The 24,943-nt window shown below is 37.5% G+C and overlaps 1 protein-coding gene across 1 annotated transcript; it reads left to right on the top strand.

Annotated features, from left to right (window-relative positions):
• Nucleotides 1-1,073: 1,073 nt before the first annotated feature.
• On the top strand, nt 1,074-24,019 carry EIF3E (eukaryotic translation initiation factor 3 subunit E). The gene is made up of 13 exons (XM_051785179.1): nt 1,074-1,213; nt 2,887-3,001; nt 6,004-6,121; nt 9,251-9,293; nt 9,738-9,842; nt 11,831-11,956; nt 13,311-13,435; nt 14,573-14,699; nt 16,725-16,826; nt 17,235-17,344; nt 22,081-22,183; nt 22,657-22,791; nt 23,851-24,019. Exons 1-13 carry the CDS (start codon nt 1,124-1,126, stop codon nt 23,887-23,889), a joined length of 1,338 nt encoding a protein of 445 aa, XP_051641139.1. The 5' UTR covers nt 1,074-1,123; the 3' UTR covers nt 23,890-24,019.
• The last annotated feature ends 924 nt before the right edge of the window (nt 24,020-24,943 follow it).

Here is a 24,943-nt window from a genome sequence, read left to right as displayed (position 1 = left end):
ATGAATCACTAAGCAAATTATTTAATGCCTCTGCCCAGAAAAAAAGAAGTTTCCTCGTGACAAAGGTTTTAGTCACACTTAATGTGTAAAGAGATGAGGCTTGACTCACTAGAACCAACTGTGTGTCCTGACAAAAATCAGTAGAAAACTTATCAAGTATAAAAGTAAACATACCTTTTATATCTTTCAGTGTTCTGGTGAGTTAACAACATATTGAATCACAGAATCATTTAGGTTGAAAAAGACCACTTAGATCTGGGCCAACCACACCAAATCCACTGTTAAACCATGTCCCTGCGTGCCACATCCACGTCTTTTAAGTACCTACAGGAATGGTGACTCAAACACTTCCCTGGGCAGCCAGTACCAATGCTTCCCTACTCTGGCTACAAGAAATAGGTAAGTTATCATCAATATTAGCCATTCTTCCATTTCTGCACTTGCCTGGATTTCCCTGGGTAAGCCATTGTCCAGCAGCTTCCCAGCCTCCTGACTGCAGCCCATCTGGCATGGCCTCACCACTGACGGCTTGGAACCATGGCCAACATGGAACAATACTCAACCTTTTCACTTGGTGCCAAGGACAGCTTAGACCCCTTTTCAGATCCTCTTTACCAGATTAAATCAAGTCAAGCTCCCAGACGGAGCACAAAGTGGGGGGGCTGGACTCACACCTCACAACTCCTCTGTAACACTTTCAGGAGACATTCACCTCTCCAGAAATCCCTCTTTATTAAGCTGGACCTGCCACAGGACACAAAACGTTCCTCAGGACCTGCTCACTTTCCACTGGCGCCTTCACCCAGCCCGAGGTGAGGACAGGGCCCTGTCCTGGCCCCAAAGGGCCCCGGCCCCACAGCGCGCACCGGAACGGGCCCCACAGCCGCCGGGGACACAGGAGCGGGACCGTTTAACAGGGACCCGGCAAGATTCGGCCCAAACACCGCTTCCCTCCTCTGGCTCCTCTCCGGGACCCCAGAGCCTCCCCCGCACCCCGTCACACACACGGGCCGCACCGCGCAGGCGCCGCCGCTGCCGCGCGGGGCCGGGCAGGGCCACGCAGGCGCAGCGCGCACAGAGAGCCGCGTCCCGCCCCCCCCCCCCTCCGTCTGCCGGCGCCAAGATGGCGGAGTACGACCTGACTACTCGCATCGCGCACTTCTTGGACCGGCACCTGGTCTTCCCGCTGCTGGAGTTCCTCTCCGTCAAGGAGGTACGTGGCTGTCCCAGGGGCTGGAGAGCCGGCTGCGGGAGCGGGAAAGCGGCAGGCTCTGCAGAAGCTGACGGTGCCTCCTGTGGGCCTGGCGCGCCTTCCTCCGGCGCCGCGCGGGCCGGGCCTGGCCCGTGGGGGACTCGGAGCCTCCGCAGGGAGGAGCTCGGGGCTCCTGCGTCTCGTGGGTCGAGGGCGAGGCGTGTGGGACTGCCCCGGCGGGACGGGAGCAGGGCCGAGAGGGGCCTGGGGAGGCCGGTCCCGGATCCCGCTGCGCAGCGCCCAGGCCGCTCGTGTGCGGGCAGCGCTGAGCTCATTCTGCGCTTCCTCCTTCCTCGGGTTTGGCGCAGTGTCTTTCCCTCCCCAGTGTTCGATGAAGAGAAGAGCGAAAGCTCTCCTTCGCAGCCGCAGGTGTACTCCCACAGCGAGGGACACCCCCGCGGCCGCGGAGCTCAGGGCGGTCTGTGGGCCTGCGCTAGTGTAGATGATTAACTCCAATTTGAAACGCTTGTCATCACAAATTTGTGTTGAGAACAAATGTCAAGTCCGTTCTAGAATTATCTCTTGTGGGTTTTCTTATATATTTCGAAGTTTTATTGCTACAGAGAACCAAATAATGCTGAAGGTAGTGTAGACTGATAAGAGTTTAGCCTAAAGTATACGAAGTACTCGTCTGAGCTACTTTAAAGTGGAAGCAAAATGCATAAAATGACATAAGTTTTGAGTTTAAAATAGATGGTTTTTTAGCCTTCAGAAATTAACTGATAGACCATGCATATATCGAGACTTGACCTAACTAGTTGTGTCTAGCACGTGGATTTTCCTTAATGTCTGTCATCTTGGGGGCATTTGTACTATTTTAGCATTTGTAAGTCGGCTCAAGTTAGTTAAACAGACTTATTTTTAGTGTTAATCTTGAATAACAGAGTGTTCAGAGCCCAGTTAAACTTGCAGGTTCTATATTTGAGATGTCCATAAATGTGGTGTGGTGAGTTGTAATACAGCTCTTGTGCGAACGTATTTTTGAGGAATACTCCAGATTTGGCCCTCACGTACATCTTGAAGACCTAAGAGCAGTTTGCAACTCACAGCTAAATTATGGGGTAGGATCTCTAAAAAAGAGTTTGACAAGTACAAAAGCACACCATCCAGTTGTACAGCTACTCTGAATTTATTCTTATGCTTTAGACCTGGCAGCATATTTTAGATTAATCTGTGCTGCAATTAAATTATAAATTTAATCCTGAGCATCTCTTCTGAGATCCACTTTAAATAATATAACTAGTCTGCACTGTTCAGCATTTTATTTTGTGGAAAGCATTCAGTACTTTGTAAGAAAAATCTGACAAAGGTTTTATTATTTTTTAAAATAGATATATAATTTTTGCAATAGGAATTACTATTCCTGTTAAGAGAACAGTAATGTTACTTAACTTCTAACTAGTCTTTGAAGTTCCTGCTTTCATAAATAGCAGGAAGTTTTTGGTATCCTGCCAAGATGGAAAATGTAGAAAGGCTTTATAGTAAGCACATTTAATGACAGAGCTGTGAGATTTCGTGTTTAAACAATTCAATTGTACAAGAGTCTATAAACTGTGCCGTAGAAATAACTACATAATGTGAGTTGAAACTCTTTAATACCATTCAGATAAATCTGTTAATAATTTCTATTTTAGATATACAATGAAAAAGAACTACTCCAAGGAAAATTGGATCTCCTTAGTGATACCAACATGGTGGATTTTGCCATGGATGTGTACAAAAATCTTTATTCCGATGAAATTCCACACGGTAAGCTGCTCATTTAGATGTAAAACTTGTTTTACCACCTTTCTATCTAAAATAATAGATAACTAGTGGTAATCTGCTTGTTGCATTCAAAAACTAGAATACAGTTTAACTTTGGCCTTAACAAAAGGAGGTGCAATACTGAGACAGATAGAATTCCCTAATCCTGAGAAGTTTGGGTTTGTTGGTCTGTCAGGAATGTAATCTTTGAGTGATGTCTGAAGTATTTCAATGCTGATTTGATAATTTCAAGCACTTGAAAAGTATAGCCTAATGTTGCACTGCACTAACTTTTCATCTGTCAAATTAAACACTATTGCACAATGATTTGGTGTCATTAGACTTATTCATGAAGCATCCAGTATGTTAAGACTAGAGTTGCTTTGTAAGTAACTCCATTAATCTGTCTGTGTGTGGCTGATTTTTAGACTTTGGAGAGAGAAAGATGGTTCTGAAGATGCTTTTCTGAAGATGTTTCCTCAGTTCTGTCAAAATATAGATAGCTGTTTGTCTAGAAGAAAATAAATTGTATATAAGATTATAATTAATATGAAACTTAATCTCTTACTATCTTATCCATGATTTTGGGAATTTTCCTGTTTACGTCTTAAATTTCTATCTTCTTGAGGAGCGTCTTGGAGAAGGAGAAAATTATGTTATCTTACTTTCTGTAATTTCTATCCTTTATGGGTGTTTTGGTTTTGTTTTTTTTTCCTGTTGTTCCTTTTTTCAGGTTTGGGGTTTTTTTTTGTTTGGCTTTTTTTTTCCCTGACCTAGTCTTTGAATATCCACCATCTTTTTTTTTCGTTTTGGGGAATTCCTTGCCTTTTTCTAAACTAGTGGGACTACAGTCTGTCTTGCCTGCAGCTTAGAAGGAAGAGACTTGGGTGCTTTTGCATTCTGCCTCTGAGTCTTGCCTTTAGACTGCAGAGATGGCAGTTCATCTCTTTGGAAAGATACGAAGAGAACTGATAGCATTGGGACATTGGAGTCAATGATTTGACCAAACCTTTGCTGGCATTAGGTGTTGTACTGAGCACATATGCAGTGATGCATGGACTTGTATTGAGAACCAGAGTGTCACTTCTGTAATCTAAGAAACAGATGTAAGGATTTCCTCACTGTCAGGTTACTTATCAGCTCTACTGATTAAAAAGGGCATATCAGGGCTGTAAAAATCTTGAAGCTGAATATCATATAATGTACTGTGTGGGAAGGGACCCACAGGGATCATCGAGTCCATTCCTGGCTCTCCTCTTTCTTTCCCTGCTTCAGCTTTTCTAAACTGTTGAAGAACATTACTGTTATCAGTAGTAAATAAGTAGTAAATTAGCAGTAAAATACTAAAGTAGTAAACAGCACAAGAAATAGTAAGCCTATGTCTTCGATATTCTGATTACAGCCAGTTATTTAGGCAGGTTGCCTAAGGTTATAAGGTCACAGCTGCAGGAAAATTGAATGAATTTTGTCGCTAGGAGACATCTGCCTTCATTATAAACGAGCAATTTCCACACTTGTAATGTTTTTCTTATGCTCTTTTCAAACATCTCTAAGACTTTACATCATCAGTTTGGCAGGATTTTTTTATATGATGACTTACCATTGTTTGATATGTGGCTTTTAGTCAGTTAACATAAGCAGAGCTAGTTCTCGCACGTGGAGTCAGTTATTCGGGGTGCTTGCTTGCACAGCTTCCTATGCAAAGGCCTTAACTTACTCTGGGATCTCTCTGGTGTGTACCATCCTTATGTATCAGTGCTTATCAGAATGTGTGTACAGACAGGTGGTTCTTATTTGTGGAATCACTGCCTTCATTAGAAGTTTATGCTGATTTTATTTTTTTTTAAGACTTCACTGTTTAAAGTACTCAAAGCTAAGTTCAGTTAACACGGTTATACTTAGAAATGTCCCTGCACAATTTATAGTTGCTTTTGTCTTGTCTTCCATGAGATCAACTTACAATTACACACCCAGGAGATGTCGCAGGAAAACATTTTCGTATTCTTAGTAAGTCAACTGAATGGTTTTTCTTTCATCTGTTTTCCCTTCCTCTTTTATAATCTCAAGAGTCAACAGAAGTTGGAGATAATTTCTCCTTATTGGAACACTTCCTATCAGGCAAGTCGGATTTAGGTTGGGTCACCATTATGGTGTTGGCCACTTTGGATGTCCTGTTCAAATACCTGGTTAGTCAAATCACAAAAGAAATGTCTGATAGGTTCACTGTGGCATTGAATGTTCTGGTGTGTGGCATACTTTCACATTTCCTGCATTTTTCTCCTGGGATTTGGTCTTGGCTTGTCTGATGCCATATGTTTCTTGGGTCACATAGCCAGTGTCAGGGTGATTTTTTTCTTATTTTTTTTTTAACACGTAGACTTTTCTGAATTTTATTTAAGGCTTCATTTTACTGCATTGGTAGCACTTGGTCAGGAAGTTTGGATCTGTGTAAAAAAATCACCCTATTTCCTACCAATTTTTCATAAAAGTCTTAATGTTTCCATTAAGCATGCAGAGTGCTCTAAATCATAATTTTGCAGATTGAGCTGCTTGAAATTTTTCCTGACAATTTTCAGTTTAGTGTTCTGTGAATGTGCTTTCAGAACCTGATCATCAGTCAGAAGAAAATCAATCTTAATGATATCATGAGACTGTTTACTTTTTCCCAAGTTTACTTGGAATAAGTGAACTTAATTAAAATTAAAAGGTTGTTTCTCCCTTAGTGGAAGCCTGAAGATTCCTTGTCTAATACAGACTCTGTTCCACCTGTACCTGCTCTTTAGTGGCCTGATTAGAACTCCACACAGGAGGAGAAGAACCAAATATTAGAAGCTTTTTATTAAGTCAAAGAATTGTTAGATACCTCTGGGTTTGTGACTTGACTGAGAGGACAACCGAGGTAGGAATAGGGAAGATGTGTTCAAAAGTCAGCACCATATAATTACACGTTGGTTTCTGTCACAACTTAAGACATTATATAAAAATAGTTTTGTTTTTGTGTTTAGCTTTGCGTGAGAAGAGAACAACTGTTGTTGCACAGCTGAAGCAGCTTCAGGCTGAAACAGAACCTATTGTGAAGATGTTTGAGGATCCAGAGACCACGAGGCAAATGCAGTCCACCAGGTAACTTCTAACATGGTTTCTCAGGGTGGCTTGTTGGTACCTCTGAGGTGTTGATGATAGGAGTGCTTTCTGTGCAACAACTACAAAGAAGGACACTTATTTCCAGACAGTGTTTAAGTAGTGCTTGTGGTCAGATAACTGAAATTGCTTGGCATAATTTGTTCTCTTCAGTGCTTTTTCCTGCTGTGTAAAAGACATCTATTGATCTTAATGTTCATGAGTCAACTTGGGACAAGGGACAGTCATCATTCAGTGCAGTCCAGTCACAGCCAAGATTTGTTTTGGGGAGGTGGAAGGGCTTTTTTTGTTTGGGTTTTGAAGGGATTTAGGCTTTTTTGAGGGGAAATACGAACAAAACCAATTCAGAATCTCTTTTCTGCCTTCCACAAAGCATTATGGAATGCCATCTTAGTCTGGGAGGCCTGATGGATAAGCATCTGTTCAGCCTCAGAGCACATATTTCTTTCAGGAGTTCTGTCCTTTTGCCCCTTACCCTTCCCACCCCCAAACTGTTCCAACTTTTTGGTGTTAGGTGGTGCTCATAATAGTCTTTTTAAGGCGCATCCATTTCTTCTTAATTTGCTTATGGGAGTAATTAAAGTAGAATGAATTGTCTGTACATTATATCTAAGGTCTATGAGAGTTCTGTTGTGGTTAAGCTTGAATTGGGTTCTGTAGGAAAGAGTTCAGCTGTAATCACTGAAGAGTACCTGCACCTTCAATAGAGGGGTGGGCAGGTATTTGTTTGACATAAATTACTGCTTGTTGCCTGTACATGGGAAACATTGTTATTACTGTTGTAAATGTGTCTGACAAACGCTGGAATATTAATTGGATTCTTTCTTCAGCCTTACCTGTCCTAAGATTTCAAACAGAGCATACTGCACCAGATAGAGCAACTATGGCTCAACTTGAATTTGAATAAACTCGGGTTTACTGGTTTCTTACAAAAATATTGAATGTACAAACTCTTCTTTCTAGTCTGCAGAAATCTTTGAGTATACCTTTGTTTGGGAATAAATCCCCTGAAGAATATGGGTCCCTGGAGGGGGAGGAACTTGATTAGAATTTACTCTTTATTTCAAACACAGATTATCATCCTTTTTTTCTTTCCCCTCTTTTTTTCTCCCCAGTGTTTTCTCCACTCTTTGCATTGTTTTCAGAATTTGTTATAGAATAATTTAGAACTTAGTGTAGAAATGGTGAAGTGCAGTATATTGTGTCTCAATGTGCACATGAAACAACATGTCAGTAGGAATCATGAAATGTACTTTGCAGCACATCAGAAAAAGTTTATTTTCTATTCTGATATCACCAGAATGTACTTAATCTTCTGCTTTAAAAAACGTTAACTAAGTAAGCTGCCTTTGTATCTAATTTCAGAGTAGCTATTCATGTAAGATAATTACATTTGCTTTATGGCTTGGGGTTATGCAAAGCCAGGAGCCACTCATTTTGGAAGTGTAACTTTGAAAGTGAAAGGCCCAATCACCATTAGTTAACTGCCTTGAAGTTATTAACTGGGACTGTCTTAAAGGAAGGAATTCCTGGTATTATCACAACTATTCACATCTAATTGAGTGTATAGAGGTGTTGTGCAATTCTTGCTTTGCCTTTATCCAGTTTTTATAGTAATACTTGGCCTAGGATTCAAATTACTAAAGTACTATCATTTCTTGGGAAATGTGCTCTGTTACTTGACTTTTGATTCACTGAAGTTGGTCAGTAGTACTTATTTCAGATTAAAAATGCCATGTTTGAAAGCAAGAGATAAAGTCAATAAATGCATGAAATATAACTTGCCTAATGCTATAGAATATTAACCCTGCTACTCATATGCAGCAAGTTTTGTTTTACAACTGGTATGTGATTTTTGTTTGTAAAATGTCTGGAAACTTCGTAGGTCAGAAATTCTGGGTTTGGTTATTGGGCAGTAGTTCCAATCCAGATGATTGGGGTTAGATAGTAATGGGCAGAGTTGGGCAGATAGATGTCCAACTGTCTAGACCTTGAACAGTGTGCTGTAGATTGTAGAAAGCAACTTTTGATTCCTTGCCTTTTGTGAATTTCTACTGGTGATTTGGAATCTCTATCAAATTCAGAGCTGCGTATTATCAGGGCTTTAGATCACAGCTTTTGATCCATGACAGCACTGCTTGGAATATGAAAGTTTGGGAAATGATGTGTAAAGGAGACTTAGCAGGTAAAAGTTCTTTCATGAATAAGCCAAAACATGTCACTTCTCTAAGTTGGAGGACGTTGACTTCAAAATTTTAGAGGAACAGTCAGTATTACTCATTCTTGAAGTATCTTCCACTGGAACAAATCCATGAAATTATTTAATTGCTTTCACAAGTATTATTGGGGATTGTCATTCTTGGCTCATTTGGCAACGTACCAGTTCCTTATAGAATCTTATACCATAAGTTCTAATTAAACAAACATCTTTGCAGTCAGTTGATTTCAGAGTAAATGGGAAAATACAGTAAAATATGTGTGCAAGGGAGTATCTTTGTACCAGGAAATTTATAGCTTGCCTCCTGGAGGCTCAGACTTTCTTTTGATCTAGATAATACTGCTTGTCCTTTTAGTATTAATGTTGAATAAAAAATAGTCTTCAGAGATGTGACCATGGGTGAATTAGATGTTTAGAATTTAGTAATACGATTATTTTTTATAGTTTTGTGTTCTGCAGGTATTTGCTGTGGTAGAGATATTCTTGCTAACCACTGTGCCTCAGTGCTAACAGTGGGATAAGTTTCCTTTTTACTTGTATTTACTTTATTCTTAGCTGGTTTTTTTCCTGTCTCCTGTTAAAATCAAGGCTGTCTAGAGTAACTACTCTGGAATTAGAACATGAAAGTGGGAAGAGCTGAGTGGCATTCTTTATTTAAAAATATTTAAAATTGGAATAATTTTAAGATTTTGAAGCTTCTTTGTGACACTTTAGGAATTGATGGCTCTATGTTTCTGCAGCTGCTTTTGACCAACAAGTGGAGGAAGATCACATAAAATTTGTGCTCAATTTTGTGTATTTTACCTTTAAAATTGTGTTGCACTGTGTAGTGTGTTGCATGGTAACTATCAGTTTGCTTTGAAAAAACAGCACTTTCTATCTTTTTATTATAGAGATGGTCGGATGCTGTTTGACTATTTAGCTGAGAAGCACGGGGTAAGTGTTTTATCAGTTGAGTTCAGTTCAAAGTATCTCCACCCAAGCTCTCTCAAAGCTGACAGCTTTGAGAAATTATGGACTAGCATTTTGCCCTGTCTCCTATCAGTGTAGCTAATAGGCAGAATGCCTAATGCTAACATATTTATACCTTTGAACTTATAATTTTTATACAAACAAAGCTGAAATTTAATGTTAGCTGCACCTGTGTAACTACGATGTGCTTTACTTTGCAATACAGAATTTCACCTTTTTCTAATATTGGTATAATCTTTCTTTCCATGGCATGGATTGAGAGCATAATAGTTTTCTATTGTCTTTTTCTGTGTACAATGTCTTTGGAAAAATTACAGATTTTGAAGCTTACTCTACTATTAAAATTGGCTTGTGACAGTATGTTTCTTTTTTCCTAGTGAATAAAACTTTTATTGTATTCCTTTTCAGTTTAGGCAGGAGTACCTAGATACACTCTACAGATATGCCAAATTTCAGTATGAGTGTGGTAATTACTCAGGAGCTGCAGAATATCTCTACTTCTTTAGGGTTCTGGTAAGTTTTGGTTGTTTGTTGGTTTGGGGTTTAGTTTTGGAGTTTGTTTGTTGGGTGGTTTTTTTTCAATGAAATACTTAAACCAGTAAATTGTTTGTATTAATTCTTAGAATATAATACTTTTGAGCTTTTTGAGGCAATTACTGTACAACAAAGTTGACAATAATTGTTAATAATTATCAGTATTGTCCAGCAGTTCTCTTATTTTTAAAGCTGAATTCAGAATTGTTTTTTTAATGTGTAGGTTTTGTGGTAACACTTAATTATGGAATACGGCAAAATGAATACTTTTTTTTGTGAATACTTGTTTTTGTGCACAGATGTAATTAACAGTAGTGAAAAGCTTGCAGGTGGATTGAATGTAATTGGTGGTAGTGGTGAACTGCCAGCTTCTTATCTGAACTCTCATCTGTCTTCTCTTGAATTTTGTGATGGATTTAAGAGTATAAGTCATCTCCCTAGGAAATGTAAACAGCTTAAATGAAAAATGTAGAACCAGATCCATCATCTCTAAAGCAATTCTTTTCATGTTGTTGTAATCCATATCATTTGTTACTGGTGGGAGTGAATTTTGAGAATGAAGATTTAATGTCTTGTAAGAATCTCAACACAGTAAATTTATTGTTGGTGGCCAGTGAATGTGCTGTTTTACTAACAAATGGAAATTTAACATAACTGCTTGAAAATCCAGGTACTGTAGCTAGAACAGCTGCAGTATCTAAAAGCAGTTATTGTGAATAGCTTAACTGTAGTTATGTGATTTGGAATCAGCACAGTGCATATGAACCTGCTAAACTAAAAGTATCTGCTAAGTTGGCACCTTAGTTGTCTGCAAGATACTGACTTAGAAGCTGTGTGTCTCCTAGACATGTGGAGTGATTGCTGAAAACATGTGGTGGTTCATATGTTGATGCTGTCTAATCTCTATTCCCATCTACAAGTAATCTTAACTCTGAGATACTGCTAGAGTAAACCACAATAATTCCTGTAATCTACTATAATTAAAGAAGAAAAATTGGGAAATATATCTTTAATTAGAAGAATAGGGTTTAAAATAGGAATGAGTTGAATTCTTAGTCTAAATTTTGATACTAAAGCTGACTTTCAGTGTTATAGGTTCATTTTATGTGCTGAGAGAGGAAATGAAAGTTACATGCATAGGTTTGTGGGCAGCTGTCCTTAATTCTTTGTGCCTTAATTCTGGGCTCAGCATTATGTTCTTTTATGTCAAGTAACTAATTTCAAAAAGTGAAGTATTGGTTTTGTGCTGGTAATAGCTTGGTATAGGACTTTGTTACTAATTCTGATGGGAGAAGATTTGTTTAAAGTCCTGTGTGATGTAACATAATCTATGAAAGAACTATTGTAACCAGTCTGAGAACAGAATTTGACACTGTGAATGACCTAGTGTAATTCATTCCTGTATAAAACTAACACATCTTGACCTCAGGGCTACCCTTCCAGGAAATAGTCACTGCTGCAAAGTTGCAGTTTTACTGGACATTTCTGTAACAAGGACACCTTTGGGCACAGCGTTACCAGAAAGAACTTGCAATGCTAACTTTTTTAGGTGGTTACCTACTATCATGAGTTCTTGAGGAACCTGCTTTGTAATAACCTCGTTTTAGTAGTTCAGAAGCATTTTTATATGGTGGGAAAAAAATAATTTTGGACCCAGTGTGTCATCTGGTGCTCAGCCATTTCATTTTTTTCTTTTTTTTTTTTTTAACTTAAACTGCAGCAGCATGGAGCTTTATCTTACTTTGACAGAATTTCCTGGTTTCTACTTCAGAAGTTTTACTGCTGTTTTCTATGCCTAAACTGCTTTTTCTTAAAAAAGCACTTAATTTTGGAAAGTTAAGACCATGCAAATTTGAGATTTTGTACGTTAAAAATACGACCAGAAAATATCTTTCTTAATTTTAAACATAAATAATAATTTAAAAAAAATTATAATAGTGTGACTTTGTTGCTGTTGTTGAAAATAGGTTCCAGCAACAGACAGAAATGCTTTGAGTTCTCTTTGGGGAAAACTGGCATCTGAAATACTGATGCAGAATTGGGATGCAGCCATGGAAGATCTCACAAGACTAAAGGAGACCATAGATAATAATGTAAGTAAAATCTTGGTTATGTTAATAAGGTGAGATGTTAGACATGCTAGTATTCAAGTTTTATTATAAATCACTTGTAATCTTTTTTAGGAGTATTTACCACCTTTTCACTTGATACCTTCATATTAGCTGTGGGAGAATCAAAGGGTGCTCGTGGAAAAATAGTGAAGCCTTCTTTTTCAAATTGCTTTCTTCTTAACACCTTAAAAAGAAGCTATATTTTCAAATGTATTTCCAATATATTTCCAATAAACCAAAAAAATCTTAAGGATGAGTTTGAGAGCAAGATACTTCTACAATTAATTTTCTGTAAAGAATAAAATGGATGTAAATAGGCTGTGTTATTATCTCATGAAGGCAATGTTTTTGGAAACAGTTCTCAGCTATTCAGGTTTCTTACCGGCTTCTGAGTTCAGATGAGCACCAAGAACACAAGGGGAGAGTAGGACTGCAGTACTAATTCAGAGCAGCTGACGGGATTAGGGACCTCTCAGTCTTCCTCTTTGCTCATAGGCCTTCACTGACCAAAGATGGGAGTTTTACTCTCCTGAACCAAAGGCTTGAAAAGATGTTTGGTATTTTGGTTTTTGGTGTCCCCCAATTGTTTTTTGTCTATGTGGCAGATAACTAATGTTAATAAATTTTCTTCTGTTAATTTTTTCACCTTTATGATTCTATGTGGTTATAATAGAATATTTGACTTAGGCATTACACTCCAAGATTTTTTTTTAGTATAGAATCATAGTAGTTAATTGTCATGCTCTTTGGAGTGATGATTAGTTGCTGTGTCAGTTCATTCTTAACATGTTGCTTTGCAGTCTGTCTGAAGTGCTGCTGAAATTTGAAGCTAATACAGCTACTTGGTCCAGCTTGGAGCTGAACCCTTATTTGTGCATTATCAGCTGGTTTAAATGAAGATACGTTCTTATTTCTTGGCTGAAAGTGATTATGGCATTTCATCATTGTCTGAGGGTGTAGGGCAATAAAAAGCTTTTATGAGACTTTAAAAAGTAAAACAGAAAAGCTGGAGAAGCCAAGTAGTTTCTCAGATCACATCTGGAAAGGGAGTACAAGAAACAAAATTCGAGTTTAAAAAGGGAAGTAATACCTTAAGTTAGTATGGTGGTCTTGGAGAACTAAAATCTCTGCTTTTGCTGTAACAATGCAAACTTTGGCAAATAATTTGGAATATAATATTGGAAAATTTATCTCAAACTCAGCCTGAGAGTGATGATAGTTAAAAGGAGTTAGTGGAAAATCACAAAATTTTGAGCAATTAGAGGTTCCCGTGGGTTAATGTTCAAGCAAACTTTGTGTTATGTTTGACTTAAACTAATGTTACATTTTTCTTCAGTCTGTCAGCTCTCCACTGCAGTCTCTTCAGCAGAGAACGTGGCTCATCCACTGGTCTTTGTTCGTGTTTTTTAATCATCCTAAAGGGAGAGACAATATCATTGACCTTTTTCTCTATCAGCCACAGTAAGTTGTGTTGTACTATATGGGGGAGTCTTTAAATCAAAATTAAGGCATATGATTTGAATATGCAAGCTTGTTGAGCTTAGGGCTGCAGGGGAAAATATTGTCCTATTTTGATTTTATAAAAGCTATTTAGGAAGTATTCTTGAGGAAAAGCTGAGACTAAAAATGAAAATTGAAATACTTTATTTGTGAGAGGACCAACTTATTATATGTAGATTTAGGAATCTAGAACAGCTTAACACTGAGAAATTAGAATCATAGAGTATCCTGAGTTGGAAGGGACCCCCAAGGATCATCATCGACTCCAGCTCCTGGCCCTACACAGGACAGCCCCAAGAATCACACCATAGGCCTGAGAGCATTGTCCAAATGCTTCTTGAATTCTGTCAGGCTTGGTGCTGTAACCACTTCCCTTGGGAGCCTGTTCAGTGCCCAACTAACCTCTGGACTAAGAATCTTTCCCTAATATCCAGCCTTAAACCTTCCCTGACGCTGCTTCATGCTGTTGCCTTGGGTCCTGTTGCTGGTCACAAGAGAGTAGATGCCAGTGCCTTCTGCTCTGCTTCCCCTTATGAGGAAGCTGTGGACTGCACTAAGGTCTTCCCTCAGTCTCCTGTTCTCCAGGCTGAACAGACCAAGTGCCCTCAGCCACTCCTCATATGGCTTCCCCTCTAGAACTTTTGCCATCTTTCTTGCCCTCCTTTGGACACTAAGAGCTTAGTATCTTTAATATTGTGGTGCCCCAGACTGTATGCAGTACTTGCGGTGAGGCTGCCCCCGTGCAGAGCAGAGAAGGACAATCCCCTTTCTCAACTGGCTGGCGATGCTTTACTTGATGCCCGCCAGGACACAGTTGGCCTTCCTGGCTGCCAGGGCACTGCTGACTCATATTCAACTTGCCATCAACCAGGACCCCCAGGTCCCTTTCTGCTCTTCAGCCTTTCATTCCCCAGCCTGTACATACATCCAGGGTTGCCCTGTTCCAGTGATTGCCCAGCCTTCTGATTTGTGTGTCAGGATCTCTCTGCAGGACCCCTCTGCCTTTGAGGGAGTCAACAGCTCTTCCCAATTTAGAGTCATCAGCAAATTTAAGTATACCTCTGAGTCCTGCATCTTGTCTGTATTTTTTCTTTCTAGGTATCTCAATGCAATTCAGACAATGTGCCCACATATCCTCAGATATTTGACTACTGCAGTCATAACAAATAAGGATGTTCGTAAACGTAGGCAAGTGCTGAAAGATCTAGTCAAGGTTATTCAACAGGTAAGGTTTGAAATATCTGATAATTTCTGCCATTTAATGGGACTTCATAATAACTTTCTTCTAATAATATATGCCTGGGTTAGGACTTGCAGCATTTTGATGCTTGTTTTTTGTCAGTGAACTAATTTTTCACTGAACATTGATTCATGCACATTGATCAGTGGTAGCAGAGTATAATTTTTCCCTCCTTTCATGTAAATGAGCAATGAGTACAATAGAGTATGCACTCTATTTTCTGTTCAGTGAGATATGTGAAATGGCTTTGGATCTGATTCTTTTTGAGCTATCTCTGCAAGGAATTGTTGTATGAATAAGGGTTCTTTATGCATTTTAAAACCACTGAATTGTGTGTGTTGATTTGCATTCACGTGCATTTTCTTGAGAACGGTTCTGTTGTCACAGTTACATGAGGATGTAGACATGGACAAGAGCAATAAAAGAATTGTGCTTGATAGCAATCAGTGGGGTTGTGGCCAAGATTTTTAGCTGAAATCAGCATGCAACTTGTATAAAAGCCATCATGCCTGTATTCAACTTGATAATATTGTGAATAATAAACTATATATATATATATATGCATATACATACGTGACAGTGCAGTTATTACAGTTATATCCATTTCAATCATTGAGGTAACTACCTATGCAAAGCCCAGTCAAAGCCCAAGGATCAAATTTTAAGCCCACATTAATCTGTTCTTAAGCATTAGTGTTCACAAAGGAAGTAGCATGAGAAGCTATAAATTAGTATTGACTCATCTTTTATCTAAAATCTGATTGTAGCATCGAGCTTCTAATGTAATATGAACTTCTAATACTTAAATAACATTTTACAACTTCTTTTGCTTTTGTTTATCTTGTACAGTTGGCAGGAATAAAAAAGGTCATTAGGGTGTTCCTCTGGAAAATACCAACTTGGGCTTTGATTTTGAAATTTCTTACCAAATATTTATTTCTTAGTACTGTTCTACTCTGTATGGTTCGTTATATTAAATCATGATGTGGTAGAGGTTTTATACATTGAAAGTGGATCAGACAGGATAATTATTTTGTGTGTAGGCTGTTTGCTCTAGTAGCAATAAGAGATTGTTTATACTTGGAATATCTTTGCAAGTATTGAACTTGATAGGTAAGCAATTTGTTGTTCTTCTGTTAAATTTAAAAGATGATTAATCCAAGACTATTTTGTATAGTGGATGTTAATTACTAATTAATTGTTAACTAATTGTTACTAATTAATGGTTAACAAGTATAATTTTGATGCGAAAAACATTTACCCTTAAAACTGAATTTTAAAACTAAATAATGAGACCATAAATACAGGTTTTTGGGGTAGGAAAAATAACTTTCATCCATAAAGAAAAACGTCTTTCTTAGTAATTCCCTTAATCTGCTGATTTTACTGTGTGCTAAAGCAGATATTGACAGATATTGACTTAAGCTGTCTTAAAATATGTATTAGAGACACTTAAGGGGATGTTCAATTACATCTGAATTTACACAGTTGTATATAGATCTAGTGTTGTCTGTGCCTGGTAATTTAGAACGTTGAATAACTTCTGTAATGCCAAAGTAAATTGGAAGTATTTTGTGTATAGAAAGTAGCATTTTTATTAGTTATGTTGTCCCTGTAAATCACTAATCATTCAGTTTAAAGATGAAGGATTTGGCATTGGAGTTGTCTGTGAAATCAGAATTTAGGAAGACTATTCTACCATGTTTTAGAAATTTGGAGGTCTGATACAGAGCTGGTTCTAGTCTCTTGACACTTTGCTAACCCAAAGATTGCAGCATTAAATGCTGAAGGTGGAACTATACCTCTGGTTGTTTAACCAGTCTATTGGGAGGAAGCACAATTTTGCATCTTTTATAAGAGGAATTGGGAAGTTCAGGTGTGTTTGTTTTTTTTTTAATGTGATGTATGGACTTGTTTCTGCTATTAATTTTTTTTTAAAGAATATAAGGAATACTTGAGTAACCACATGGCCTTGATTTCTAATGTTGTTCCAATTTTTTATCTTGACAGGAGTCCTACACATACAGGGACCCTATCACAGAGTTTGTGGAATGCTTGTATGTTAATTTTGATTTTGATGGAGCACAGAAGAAGCTGAGAGAGTGTGAAACAGTAAGACTTAAAACCTTAATAAGACTCCTTTTCCTTTAAGTGAAGACCTCTAAAATTCACAGTGGCCAGCTAATTTGTTTGAAGTGGTGTTTGATTCCATTGCCACTGTTTTCTGATGAACTTTAATTTATGGTTGTTTGGCAGTGGGTTTTCTGACAACTCATTTTGTAACATTGAAACAAGACTTACTAGTAAGAACATGACTTTAACATTATGTTTAAGAAGTTCTAGAACAAGGAGCAAATAGGTCATCCTGCATTTGGCTGAGCTTCAGGCTTTCCACATCTTGGAGTATAGCAATAATTTTTTTAGATGTACTGTAGCTGATCTTAGTTATTGACAGTGTCTACCAGCAAATTACTAGTTCCATGTTTGTTCTCAGTGTTCTCTTTCTGCTTACCCTTGCAGGTGCTTGTGAATGATTTCTTCTTAGTGGCCTGCCTTGAGGACTTCATTGAGAATGCCCGTCTTTTTATATTTGAGACTTTCTGTCGCATCCATCAGTGTATCAGCATTGGGTAAGATAGCGCTGCAATTTGTCAGTGCAGAAAAATTACTCATGGATGACAGTTTGACAGTGTAAACTTTAGTAGTAAAATATTCAGTTGTCATATAAAATCCTAACTGAAATCTCATTTGGACAGTTTTCTTCATAGTTTTAGTTTTATAACTCTGATGTGATATACTTAAATTACTACAATCGTATTTCAAAGTTGAATTATTGTGTTTAACTTCAAAACAACCTCTCTCCACCACTCCCAACCCCCGAAAAAAGCAGTGCTTTCAAGATAAAAATTTGCCATGGATCTTTACAGGATTTAATGGAAACTTTCGTACCCAGTGTCAAAGTCCTGGTGTCTTCATTTGGAGCTCAGTTCCACACATTGATGTAGAGTGTTAATATTAAATTAATGCAAATTGCAAATACAGTAATTGCTTAAATTTATTTATATTTGGTAGATACAGATACCCGTGTCTGTCTTATTGGTATGTTTTTGGAAAATTATAAGAATCGTGTTGCTTTTTCCATTTATTAAATGGAAAACAATGGATCTTATTCTCTGGGGCACAAAGTGAGTGATCCATCTGTAAGAGTTATGTTCTAATCACCAAATATGTCTGTTGTTCACTCAGATTAATTTTATAAATGCAGACTTTTCAAATAGATCAGCTCTGATGCCTTTCTTACAAAAAAAACACCCTAAGCAGGAAGATATTACGAGCGCTTGAGATCTTTCCACTTGGCCTTTGCTGCATTCCCCATGTTTTCACATCCCTTAAATTAAAAAGAAAAAAGTGAAAAACTCTCAATGTTATAAAAATCTCAGTGGTAGAGAACAGTGCAGAGAAAGAGAAATTAAGACTGTTACATTGATCAAACTCAGTGGAGTCTTGTTATCAGCCTGCATCCAGAGCAAATGTGTGCATTTAGCCCTTTGAGGAAGTGAGTTAACACTGCCTGATTTCAAAAGAAAAGGACCTGAAAAAAAATCATCTTAGTTTTGCAAGCTTATTGAAAGGATTGCTTTTTTATGGATAGGTATAGTTGGAGAAAGGACTGATTCTTACTACTTTTAAACTCTAGTCATTGGGTGACATGTTTGTTGTAATTGCCTTTGGAAAATACTTTTTAATCCTTTGTATCAGCTTGAAGTAGTTAATCTCTGATGTAAAAGGGAAACAGTGAATTTCGAACATTTTAGTCAGCTGAGTGTATAGGGTTCTAAGCATAGTCTTAATAGTAAATGAAACTAGATGCTGGGAATAGAACTCTTCCATACTTAATTTTCATTTTTATAGGAAGGCTAATGCTTCATCTGAAATCACTTAAGCAGAGTACTGCACATTTAAGCATAAAGGGGGTTTGGATAAACCTTTGGAAGAAAAAAAATGTAAATATAATTCTCTTGAGGATGGATTTTTGGGAAATAGAAAGCCAGTAGTGTCTTGCTGTTTTCTATAAATTATTTTTAGTGCTGTGAATGCTGCACATTTTCAAGTACAAGTTTGCAATGAAACTAGGTCTTCAAACTTTTTTAACTGGAGACTAGGTGTCTTTGTAAGAAGTCTGCTTCTCTTACGTGTCTCAAGTCAATGAGCAAAGAGTCTGGAGTATGTGTGTTAAGTATTTTTCAAGTCTCTGTCAAAAGATACTGATAAACTGTGGGCAGCATACCAGTGAGTCATTATAGCAGAAATAGCAAGCTTTATTTAACAAATCAAAGTTTATGGTAGATAACCGTCACTTATTTAGTGTATATCACTTATTTTACAGTTCGTATTTTTTGTACTATGTGTGGTATTTCAAGTTTAAGTATGATAGGAGATAGTGTAGTTGGCTGTCCTTGTTAGTGTGTGTGATTCCTAAATATAGGTAGCAGTGTCCTTATTTTATAAGCATTATAGTGTGTTCTGAGGCAAGTGGTAGATTTTGTGCTGAGACATTTATCTCAGGCTGACATGGGTATTCCTGCCACATACCAATGAGGTAATTGCACATGGAATCAATCTTCAGTAATAAGGTGGTCCTCAGTAGGTTATTGTGCTTTCAATGGTGGACATGAGCCTTAAACTTCTTTGCAAGCTGTAACAATCATTAGATTTGGGCTGATTAAGTGAGATGCATAAGTATTGCATTTCAGACTTGCTTCTGAAGAAATTAGCCAGCTGAAATGCTTTTAATTGGATGTTTGACTGAGGCATCATTCTTGCATTTCTTTGTCCACAAGTGATTTCCACTGCTATTGCTGGAGCTGAAAACTAGGCAGTTATACCACAGTGCTTGATAAGTACTGTTTAACTATTCAGAATGAATTTGAAAACAATTAGTGGGAAGCCTATTCCTTATATTAAGTGGAAAATAAATGCCTGTTTAATTTTTTTAACTACTTAACATCTGCTAGGCAGCTGACATTTTTCCAAAGAACAAAGCTTTATCAGTTGTAAGTTAAAATTTATACATCCCAAATCATCATGCAATTGGTTTATTGTTTGAAATATCATGTTTAATAGGGAGTAATAGATGAAGTTAATTTTGAACGTGTTTTGGTTAGTTTGTTATGCCTGTATTTAATTGAAGAGCTTCATTCTTCTTTTGTACTGTACACACAAGAAAACTATATACAAGATGGTCTTCTTTGTATATGATGATGTGTGGAGTTCAGTAACATTGCCTTTTAAGTAAGGGAAAGTAACAGTTGCCCTAGCATGACCCAAATGAGTGAATTTCCTTATAAAACAGAGGTACAGAAATTATTAAAAAACTATTTTGCAACTGTTTTGGAGAAACAACCCTTTGAAATTAACTGTAACTTGAAATGGTAGACTAGTCTTTGCATATTAATAAAATTATTCCATTTTTATTGAATTATAGTGATGATCTTTATAAACAGTGCTAACCTATTATCTGCTAGGTGATATAAAATACTTTGTAGTTTCTGGCTTGGAATGACTCTCTAGAAGTCTGTGCCCTCTTCCCCTCCAGTTACACAGGGACTTTATGTTAAGAAAAAAGTAAAATATAGGTGCAGTAGATTGGAAGGAACCTCTGGAAGTCATCCGGTTAAATCCTGTGAACCCAATTACAACTTTGAGCAGGACCCACTGCAATGTTCCATGATGCTGCTTGAGGCCTTGACTAGTTGATTCTTGACTATGTCCAAGAATAGAGGTTCTACACTAATCTCAAAGCTGTGTTGCTTACCTCCCCATTGTAGTGGCAGTAGCCTTTCTGTGGCATCTAGAGGAAGTGTTATTTTATTTGAATCTTATTGATGTTTCTAAAAGAGAAGTATGAGAATTACACACACACCACATTCTTTCAGTTTGAAATTTCTTTAGTTTCAAGTCAAGTACTTAACATCACTGATTTGGCATAGTAAAGCAATTTGTACCTTTATTCTCTTGAAATACCTCATGTTCTGCCTAGATGACTGATAATTCCAGAAAAATTTACATCCCTGATATTTTTTGTTCTTGCCTGCCTTTACAATTGTCAGTTCAAACTCAGATTAACAATTTACTGGAACGGTATCAGCTGAGGTTGGATTTTATTTCTCCTTGTTTCCCCTAAGCTCAGACACTTTGTTTCCCATTTGTTGTGTTATTTTGCTGAAGTGACTCAATGCAAGTCCAGTACTTTCTTTTTTTCTATTCACCTCTCTTCGTGTTTATCTGTGACAAAAAATTTAATTTGCTTTTATAGTTGGGAGAAAGGTGAGAGATCAGGGCAATATTGGAGAGAATACTGCATAAAGAAGAGTATGTAGATATTCAAGCCAGGTAGATGAGGTAACAAGTGATAGATTATAAAGTATTTACTTGACACAGATAATCGTCAAGAAGAAAATCACTTGAGTTGGAGGAAAAATATGTTCAGGCAAGATGGCTTAACATGGTGAGAACTTGACCTCTTGTGCAACTCAGCGTAGCCAGCTGGCTCTGGGGTCATGCCCGGAGCCCTTTACCTCATGTTTGTTACCTTAGTCTGAAAGCTGATGGAAGAATGAGCGTTACAAATGCCTGCTATGAGCCAACTGCCAGCAGGAAACTAAAGGAGTTAGCTGGAAAGCCACAGGAAATGCTATTAGAAGGAATTATTCCTGGACAAGAGTGCTTGTTTCATTAAGAATTTTTCCTTTCTCGGTTCTCCCCCACCTTCCTTCCTTGAAATTGCAAGAAGCCTGAGCATAGTGTATCTGTCACATCTTCTGTACCAAGCTCTGTGTCATGGCTCTTCTTCCTGAACTTTGGAGAGAAATTTTCTTGCTAAATGTTTTCCTGGACTAATTAGTCTAAACTTTCTTGACTGCTGACTGCATTTAAATAAGAATAAAAGCAATTCAGTTGTTTGTTTTATAATGATGGTGGTGGTTTTATGTTAGTGGTGAAATTACTGAAATGGAAATCAAGAATGTTCATGTAGGCAAGGTTTAATAGAAATATGTGCAAATTGTGCAGGTTGAGATTTAAATGCAGTATAGTGTAGTTCAGACTAAGTATATACTTCAGGATATGAATTTCTTCCTTGCAGTGTAAAGCACTAAGGGTGAGAAATGTGCAGGAGAGAATGTTTGTAAGTTTTAAAGTAATTTCAGTCGATAAAAGCTTCCTAGGTATGCAGTATTTATTGAATACAAATCTTGGACTGTGCCAAATTTTGTGGTGGTTTAACTTGTATTCTGTAGTCCCTAGTCATGTTTACCAACATCAGAGAGGTTCTGTTTCACCATTGGTAAGTTTTTTTATCTTTTAGTATGTTGGCAGATAAACTAAATATGACTCCCGAAGAAGCAGAAAGATGGATTGTCAATCTAATTCGAAATGCACGATTGGATGCCAAATTGGATTCAAAACTGGTAAGACTGTACATGGAATCTCAGAATCATAGAATGGTTTGGGTGGGAAGGAACCTTAAAGATCATCTGGTTCCACCCCCCTGCCATGGGTAGGGACACCTCCCCCGGTAGCAGATTGCTCAGAACCCCAACCAGCCAGGTCTTGAATACTTCCAGGGCATCCACAGCTTTTCTGGGCAACCTGTTTGAGTGCCTCACCACCCTCACAGTAATCTAAACTAAACCTCCTCTCTTTCAGTTTAAAGTCAGATGGATACAAATGAATTTTTCATTAAATTTCTTCATGGACAAAGAAAAACAAACAGTAGAAAACAGAAGTTTCTGTTCCTGTATAAAGTGTGGTAGATTTCATTTATTGCGTTTTGATCATGTCTGTAAGATGAGCTGTGAAAGTTTTGAAAGCAGAGCATTACATTAAAGGCTTTTGCATTCTTTGTGATTGTTAAATTTATTCTGTCTTTGCTGGGTTTTAGGGCCATGTGGTCATGGGCAACAATGCAGTCTCACCTTACCAACAAGTGATTGAAAAAACCAAAAGTCTGTCTTTTCGTAGTCAAATGTTGGCTATGAACATTGAGAAGAAACTGAATCAGAGTGGGAGATCTGAGGTTGGTATAAGGTGTTTTTCTGAATTCCTGCTATCTTCCTGTTGTGAGAGATAAATTTAAGTATAATTCTTGATCTATGCCTTAATTCATCAGATGTGCCTACTTGTATTTGTACTAGGAATTAAATTGGAAAAGGCTTACTTTCTTATAGCGAGAATTAAACAGCGGTTCTTGCTTTCTTCTCACCTTTCGCCTTGTCACTAGATACTTCTTTTGTTGCATAACTGTTTCTGTCATTTGCTGCTCTGCTTCCTTACCTGAGAAGGGCAGATATTGAAGGAACCTAGGAAAGTAGTTACTTTTTCCAAGTGAGTTGTACTTCCTGTAGGTGAATATGTAGTACTGAAAGAAGAATGAATGGTGCTTAAGACTGGAACGTGAAGGAGGAGTTGTGCAAAACCTGAACTGTTAAACCTATTCAATGAAATTCTAGCGAATATAATGAATCATCAAAAGGTTTTAGTAGAACCAGTGAAAATGAGAAAGTTGGCAAGATCATCTGGTTTTGCCTCCTTCCACATTACAGTATGGGAACTGTGAGGGAGAACACCACTGTTAAGGTGGTCCACTAGGGACCCAACCATACATCTTTAAAACTAGCAGAAAAACAACCAGACAAAACAAACCACACAGTAAAAGAGCTTAAACATAAAAGTCTTATTGGGCTTTCTCACTGCTTGGCTGAAATACTGATGGAAGTTGAGCAAGCAGTGGTGCATTAGTTTATTCTGTTAATGGGAAGTCATGTGAAACTTTTGTGCTACTATTTTCTTTTAAGAATATAGCTAAAAAATTAAATTTATATTGGAATCTTCTAGAACTTTTCATTTTTGAAACTACTAGCTTGGAGAACTCAAGCTGTACAACTCAATTACAGTATGCATTTCTCCTATATCAACACTTGCTTTAAACTTATAGGGTATCCTTCACTAATTACCAACATTCCCACTTCATAGCCATATACAGCGTTAGAAATCTTTTAAATTAGTGTCTTATGCATTTCAGTAACTATTAGATAATATAGTAACAACTTCTAATCCTTATTTATTCATTTTTTAGGCACCTAACTGGGCTACTCAGGACTCTGGCTTCTATTGAAATACTTCTGCAGTGAGGAGAAATCAGTTTATTTGACTGAAAAGCACATAAATATGTAACTTTTTTGAGAAAAGGCAACTATATGTTAGATCTAACATAATCTGAATAAAATTGGCTACTTTTAACAGTCTGTGTGTCTCTGACTTGAATACATCCTTACGTTTTATATGGGGTTTTTAGCACCATAGTATTCTACAGCATTTTGGGTCACATTTTGCAAATTTTAAATGTTAGTTCTGTGAGATTTGTTTGTACCAAAGGATGCTTTTGTTCCCAGAGTTGTCTGAGTTTGGAGGCAGGGATTTATAGCTTTTTATTATCTATTGCAAATGTTGCATTTTAAAAAAATTAAAAGTGGGTGGTACAAACAAATGGATCCCCACTGAACATTTAGTCAAACCAAAATCTTCTTCTGTACTTTCATGTTTTTGTTTGTTACAGAAGAATCTTCAAAAAGTGAATGCATGTGTAGCCTACATCTTTATGAAACTTAATATACTCTACACATAGAGTAATTTCAGTAGACCTCTGCGTTCATGCTTTAGAATTTTTCCTGCTTGAGATCTTATTTTTTTATGTTGCCCAATGTTGTAAACTTTATGGAGTAGAGTTTTTTTGGTTGGGAGGGGGGATTACAAAAGGCCTGACGAATGAGCTGCATATGGTTTAAAGATTTTATTCTGAAATCTGAAGTTCTTATAATTAATGATGCAAACATAAGAGAACAAAACTCTTTTTCAACTATTGGAATTAGAAGGGGCTGTGTGAGTTTCTGGAGTTTTCGGCTACTGTTTCAGGCTTTCCTGGTTTTTCTTAGCACCTTTGCACTGCAGAACGTACCACAGCATCTTTAAGAGAAAATCAAAGATCCCTTTTTAGAATTTTGTGAACTCAATGACAGATCACTGAGGTGAATGAGGATGTTGGAAAGGAAGAGACACTTGTCTCTGCATGAATATTCTGCATTTAGGGTTGAGGGGAAAAATCAATGACTCACCTTTGCCTTATTTTACCTGTGTACCTGATTCCCTCTTCACTCCTTAAGTTCTGGGAT

The sequence above is a fragment of the Manacus candei genome, unplaced genomic scaffold, assembly GCF_025592945.1.
Source record: "Manacus candei isolate 608988 ecotype Guabito, Panama unplaced genomic scaffold, ASM2559294v1 h1tg000019l, whole genome shotgun sequence".
Lineage (NCBI taxonomy): Eukaryota > Metazoa > Chordata > Aves > Passeriformes > Pipridae > Manacus > Manacus candei.
The sequence above is the reverse complement of the archived record's forward strand: the minus strand, read 5'-3'. Positions and strand labels throughout refer to the sequence as shown.